Raw genomic sequence first — 6765 nt, 5'->3', positions numbered from 1 at the left:
ATTTCCTTGTCAAGCAAAGGAGGCAATTCTAGAGTGCCCTTTTTGTTTGAGAATATGCCTTCCCAATCTTATGATTGCTTTTAAATGCTTTTATTATAATTATGGTGTAAACTGAAATATAATATACAAATATCCCTCATCTTTCTGACTACAAGACAGTTCAAACTGGACATACAATAGATTAATTAGAGTTGTACCATTATTTGCTCCAGAAGAATTTTTTTTCATAAGGTTTCAGTACCTAAGACAATATGCAAAGCCACTTATTCAGTTGTGGCATTAGAGTGTTTTTTTTTTTTAAGAGAATAAAGTAAAAAGAGAGAACTTGGGAATTTAATTTAGCATGACCTCTTTAGATTGCCATTTCTCAGTCCACAGGCTTTTTACTTCTTCATGGTGTTCTCTGGCCTAATGAGAAGAGAGCATATTTTCCATGTATTAATTATAATTGTTGTTTCTGCTTCAAGATGGAAATTACTGGACTCCCTTGATAGTGGCAAATCAAATGAGACAATTAGAGAAGTCTTTGTTCAAATTCTTTAGTACCCTGGAGTTTATCCAAAAAAGTAACTTAAACCATTCTGTGGTACATACTGCTTTCAAAATTTTCACTCCCAGCAGTTGGATAAACAGAGAGCCATCAATTTGGTTCTCACTGGGTTGTACAAATCAGACTTTTCTGAATCACCACATATGACACTTCTCTGCAGTTGAACAGCTCCAAGTCCTTCTGATCTTGTCCATTTTTCTGAAGGAGCTTTTTTTTTTTTTTTAGTGGCGGTCTCAGAAACGGTGCAAGTAAAATGATATGAAAGGAGGGTTCCTCACCTCCAGGTACCAGCGGTGACACAATCACCTTGACGGTAGAAATGGGGAAACAATCTGTCTAACGTGAAAAGGTGTAAATGGACTCAAAGCCCGTGCATTGTTCTTGTGGGCTGATGCCTGCTGAGAAATGAATGCTTCCTGATAATTTGCATTGGAAATGTGAAACACTGCACCTGGAGAGCCAGTTGAAAGAGACCCTTTGGTGATTAGAGAGCTTGGGTATTCAGGAGAAATCTTTTCAATTAGCTGTATTGCCTTTCTTTGAAAACAATATGAGGGCTATAAAAGCAAGTGACACTTTTTTCTCTTTCCTCCTCTTCCCCCCCCCCGCCCCAGAAAGCCCGGCTTGCAAGGATCCGTGCAGCAAAGAGTGGGAGTGCAAATGCTTATATGCAGAGCAAAAGAAATGGCTTCCTCAGTAACCAGCTGCAGGTAATGAGCATCTGTGTTCTATATCCAGAAACACCATTTATTTAATAATAGCCCAGTGATCCTCTGTCTGTTTCATATCGGAAAATGTCAGGCTGCTTTCCAATATACCATGACAGTCACCCTCAGGCAGAAGAAGGAGTAATTGCTTGTAACTAGCAAAAGCTTTGCAAGCCCAGTTCAGGCAAGATGGACCAGTCTCGTTTCTGGGACCTGCAAAGTCAAATTAATGTATGATGGAGAATGTGGGTTTGTCATGTAGTTCCCATAAGTCTGAAATTGTCCTCCAAGGGCTATTTCCCTTGCCACACATACGTATATGTCCAAACAAAGATACACACACATATACACACAAAATTCACATACCATTCTGGCCTCAATCATAAATCACTTTTGGTTTTAATTTCAAAGAGATTTCAAATTATGTCTAAGTGATTTCTAAGGTCTCTTATACTGGAGGAATGTTCAGCTCAAACTCCCTTTCCCTCTTGATCTCCACATGGATTTCCAGGCCTTTATTTCAGGGGTGAATGGCAGGGTTTTTTTCCAGTATATCCATGGAGAAGGAATTAATAAAGAGCTCAGGTAGTCCTTGACTTACAATCATTCATTTAGCGACTGTTCAAAGTTAAAACAGCATTGAAAAAAGTGACTTATGACTGGCCTTTGTCTTTATGACCATCATAGCATCCATTTGGTCACATGATCAAAATTTGTGCACGGCAACTGGGAGATATTTATGATGGTTGCAGCATCCTGGAGTCATATGATTGCCAATTGTGACCTATCCAGCCAGCTTCTGACAAGCAAAGTTAATCAGGTTCACTTAACAACTTCATGATTCACTTAACATCTGCAGTGATTCACTTAACAACTGTGGCAAAAATGTTATAAAATTGGTTGTGACTCACTTAACAATTGCCTTGCTTAGACAGAAATTCTGGTCCCAGTTGTGACTGTAATTGAGAACTTCCCATAGTAAGCATAGTATGGTAGAAATCCAAAAGTGTGAAGACTAGTTAACTAAACCATTTTCTTAGGCTGTCTAAGAAGTATTAGAATTGTAGCTGACTGCAGAAGTAGCAGCAGCAACACCAACAAAAATGAAGCCGAACACCAGTCCTTTATTAGCACAATTTTTAGAATGATTTCCTTTACTAAGTGTAGCTCTGTTGTTCCCTCACCTTCAGGAACTCATTTATTTAACAAGACTTTATTGCTCGTTGCTCCTGTACTGATTTTTGTACACTTTCTAAGGTGCTATAATGGCAGCTAGTGGCAATATTGATATGGGTTTTATGTTGAATAATAGAAATGTCTTTTTCCCCTATAATGCTGAAATGCAGCGTAGAAAACTTTTAAAGCAATGAAGTTCAAATGACAAACCATCACTCCTATTGACAAGAGCATCCAAATGGAAAGTGAGCCTAGAAGAAGAAAAAAAAAGGAAAGGAAAAGAAGACTTGATTACTTCACATATTTAAACTGTGGCAGGGTATTTTCAGTAGATAATTAGAATTAACATTTTACTGTTATCATTTGTTATTCATTGAAATACTATGAACTTCCCCAGGATTATTCTAGAGAGTTCTATTTAGCATAATCATGTCCAACTTTTCACTGAATGGCTGCTTTTTTTCTGGATCGCTCACACCAGTGCTTTCATCCTGCCTTTATTGGCCCCATTGATGTAAACTGATACTGTAAGTGTAATAATGTTTATTAATTTTTTCCTCAGAGGGTTCACTTCCAAAAATGTTGAACCTCAACTCTCTTAATTCCCTGATAGTATGGAATTATGGAGGTAGATTCCCACAATTTGGAGGATATCAGATTGGGGAAAGTTCACTTGTCTAAAAACCACTAAGGATTGATTTGAGATGGTCAATGTCATGTTGCAACATTCAGTGAACAATTATTTGCTTGTCTTGACTTTTAAATCAAGTTAGTTAAAAGTGAACTCAGAATCAGATTATTTTATGCTATTTAATATTTCCATGATAGACAGTTATAGCGATTGGCTCTTTTTAAAGTCAAGAAATCAACTTAAAGTCCATTCTTTCACAAATGAGAATAATGTAACATTCAATATATCAACAGCTATATGGTGAAGAACAAGAGGCCTTTGTTAGCAAATCTGGTTCTTCCTTTGAAATCCAGCACCACCATCTGCTTCACTGTCTGGAAAAAACTACGGTAAGATGATAAACTGATCTGTAAAAATAAACAAAAATTATGTTGGTTGATCTTATTGCTTTAAGAACTGCTCCATGCTTTGGTCATGCTATGCTGATTTTTCCTTTTACGCATGGGCAGCCAAGAAAAAACTATAGTGATCCACACTTTTTGTCACTGAGCTTCACCAACAGGCAGTGTTTAGCAGTCAAACGTATATGTTTCAGTTTGCTCCTTTTCATATGGTTCTGATATCAAGAAGAAATGCCAAAAGGACAACAGATCCGAGGAGCGAACAGATCCAAAAACAGATCAGTGTAGGCATTGTTGCAGTTGTGTTGATTATTGGGAATGTCATACCAGGAATGGAAATCCTGAACTAATACCTCATGCTCTCTCTCTCTGATGACAAATTGTTAGGTTGGATTCAACATCCTCTTCATTTAAAAGGACTTGCAAAAAGTTTCTTTCAATTGAAGGGAGGAAAACTTTGAAATCAATTGTATGTTTCTAATATTTGTACTGCTGCTTTTAATTTTTATCTGTAGCAGATTAAAACAGCAGATCCTATGTGTAGTGGGCCTTTATTTAGCTTTTATATTATTTTAAATGTTATGGCTTCCATTTGCTTTTTGAAATTAGGTCAAGTGGCTACCTCTGTTGAGATATCACCTGCTCTGTTGTAGAATCATGGGTTGATGGTGACCAGACTTTAATATATCTTCATGGTGCTAAATTTCATCATTCTATAACTTCAAAAAATACATCTGATCTTTTGATTGCTTTCATTTTATTAGGGAAAGACACAGGAAAAAGTATTGTTTTTTCTTTTCAAATATTCTTTTTTAACATCTTCCAATTTTCCCTTTCATCTTTGAGATTAACATGATTAGCAGATACATTATTGTAGGTAATATATTGGTATTAGTAATTTTTATAGCAATTCCACATATCTCAGGCAATTTCTGAGACTCAGCTCATTTTAAAAGTAATTACTTTTATTGTTCTAAGTGTTAATAAATTCAAACCCTAGGCTTTGCTTAAATCCAGTTAATAGATATGTTGTACTTTGGAAGGAAATTCCATTCATTAACCTGAAATGCCATGCACTTTTATTCAGAAGTATTTGGGTTCTGACTTCTTGTTAAGAATGCCCTTGCAAGGACAAAATAAAAAAAAACATAGCCTATAACTACAATGAAATATGAGTATCTTGCATAAGTCACTGTTACAATGTCATTCATGTTGCTTTTTCTCCCTATGTCTATGGCCCAGAATCACGAGTTTGTGGATGATCAAACCTATGAAGAAAGCTGTATGGAGGTTTCTACAATCAACCGGCAAACTAGCCATAGTCCTTCTCTCTCTTCTCAACAAGGAGTGACAAGCTCTTGCTGTTCCCGGCGACATAAAAAGACATTCCGCATCCCAAATACCAATATAATCAGCAGCCGTCCAAGTAGTGTCCAAGAACTCAGCACTATTCAGATCAGGTGCATGGAAAGAACACCTCTGTCAAACAGGTACTTCAGTTGTAAAAATGCTCTTAGATAGGTATAATTGATAAAATGTTCAGATTTTCTGGGCAAAAAATTAGCAAGATGTATACAGTACATGATTGTTTACACTTGCTGTTTCAAATAATGGTTACTACAAAGAAAAGCATCATCCCTTGTGCTCATGTCATGACACAGGTCCCCCCAAATAAAGGTAAACCATAATTTTTTAAAAATTAAAAAGTGGCTGAAAACGTATTTAATCTAGGAATTTGGTGGTTACCTTTTAAATTGCTGATGCCAAACTGTCAAGCTATGTCTAAAGCATTCTAGAAAAAGCCTTTTCATGCTTAAATTGTAGAATAGAAGTGAATGAATTTCTTTAATATCTATATTCATTACATGATTCTTTTGTGTAAAATGTTGAGCAGTACTTTTTTCATTATATCTTCCAATTTATATTTTATAATAAGTGAAATCTGATGATTTCATTATGGTAAATCACCATGAATTTCATGAGGATAAGATGATTTTCAAAAATATAGAAATGTATCATGTCCCTCACGATAGAGCAAATGCTGCACTGAGAAAATCTTATTTGGGAAAATGTTCCTTGAATGTAGTGAAAATGAGAATCATTTCCACCTCCAAACACCAGTTTAGTTTGTGATTCCTGTGACCCAACTAGTGGAAGTTAGTTTATAAATAATTATTTAAATATGCATCTCAATGTACTTATAGTCAGACTTCCACTTACAACTGAATTCTACATATGAACCTGTCCGACCTTCATTTTGTTTGAGTGCATGTCCTCCTGTGTTTCAGTCTCTAAATATGATGTCTACATTTCTTCAAAGCTATATTGGGTTGTAAGCTGTTGTGTAATTGAAGCTAATATATGAGAGCCTTAATTTCATTATTGATCAATATTATACATGAGTTGATTTTTTAAAAAGCTGTGAACCATTCCAAAACAATAGCCTAAACTCATTTAGCACTTCCAAATCTAGGTAAATGTAGAAGATGTAAGAAAAAGACATTCATAAACAGTAAGTATTCACATCCAGTTTGATCTAGTGGTTAAGGCACCAAGCTAGAAACCAGGAGACACTGAGTTCTAGTCCCACCTTAAGCATGAAAAACCAACTGGGTGCCCTTGGGACAGCCACTTTCTCTCAGCCCAACTCAAGTTACAGGGTTGTTGTGAGAAAAATTAGAGGATGAAGAAGTATTAGGTACATTCGCTGTCTTGATTTATTTCTAAAAAGGAAAGATCTAAATAAAGGAAAGATCTAAATAAATAAACAAACAAACAAACAAATGTAAAGTCTTCTATATATGTGACCTGACCAACATGCATCTGGGATTATTTTCTGACATAGTAGAATTGTATAAAAACCCTAAAGTAGATGGAATGTTTACATAATTTGTTTCTATTTATTTTTCTCTCATCTCTAGTCGATCCAGTTTAAATGCCAAAATGGAAGAGTGTGTAAAACTAAACTGTGAGCAGCCTTATGTAACCACAGCAATAATTAGCATCCCAACACCACCTGTGACTACCCCGGAAGGAAACAATAGACAGGATTCTCCAGAGTATTCAGGAGGAAACATCGTTCGAGTATCTGCTTTATAAAACAGGTAGAATAAAGACCATTGAGTAGCTGTCAAGATTCAGAAGAAGGAGAGATGTATCTCTGGGTTAAACAGAACAGCCACAGATAATGGAAGGATTCCAGAGATACAAAATATTCTAGGTTTTCAATATTGAACTGTGTGCAGTGAACAACCAAATGGAATTTCTATATGAACTGAACCTTTTCTGGAATAAACTCTT

At 35.8% G+C, this 6765-nt stretch overlaps 1 protein-coding gene across 1 annotated transcript in view; it reads left to right on the top strand.

The window, feature by feature from the left end:
- KCND2 (potassium voltage-gated channel subfamily D member 2) overlaps positions 1–6564 on the top strand; it is a 31497-nt gene extending 24933 nt beyond the window's left edge. The window contains exons 3-6 of the mRNA XM_015822273.1: positions 1165–1260; positions 3358–3453; positions 4708–4955; positions 6387–6564. Coding sequence (XP_015677759.1) covers positions 1165–1260; positions 3358–3453; positions 4708–4955; positions 6387–6564 — 618 coding nt within the window. The remainder of the gene's footprint in view (positions 1–1164; positions 1261–3357; positions 3454–4707; positions 4956–6386) is intronic.
- The last annotated feature ends 201 nt before the right edge of the window (positions 6565–6765 follow it).

Source organism: Protobothrops mucrosquamatus, unplaced genomic scaffold (assembly GCF_001527695.2).
Source record: "Protobothrops mucrosquamatus isolate PMUCROS unplaced genomic scaffold, P.Mucros_1.0 scaffold1515, whole genome shotgun sequence".
Lineage (NCBI taxonomy): Eukaryota > Metazoa > Chordata > Lepidosauria > Squamata > Viperidae > Protobothrops > Protobothrops mucrosquamatus.
This window is presented reverse-complemented; position numbering and strand designations above follow the sequence as displayed.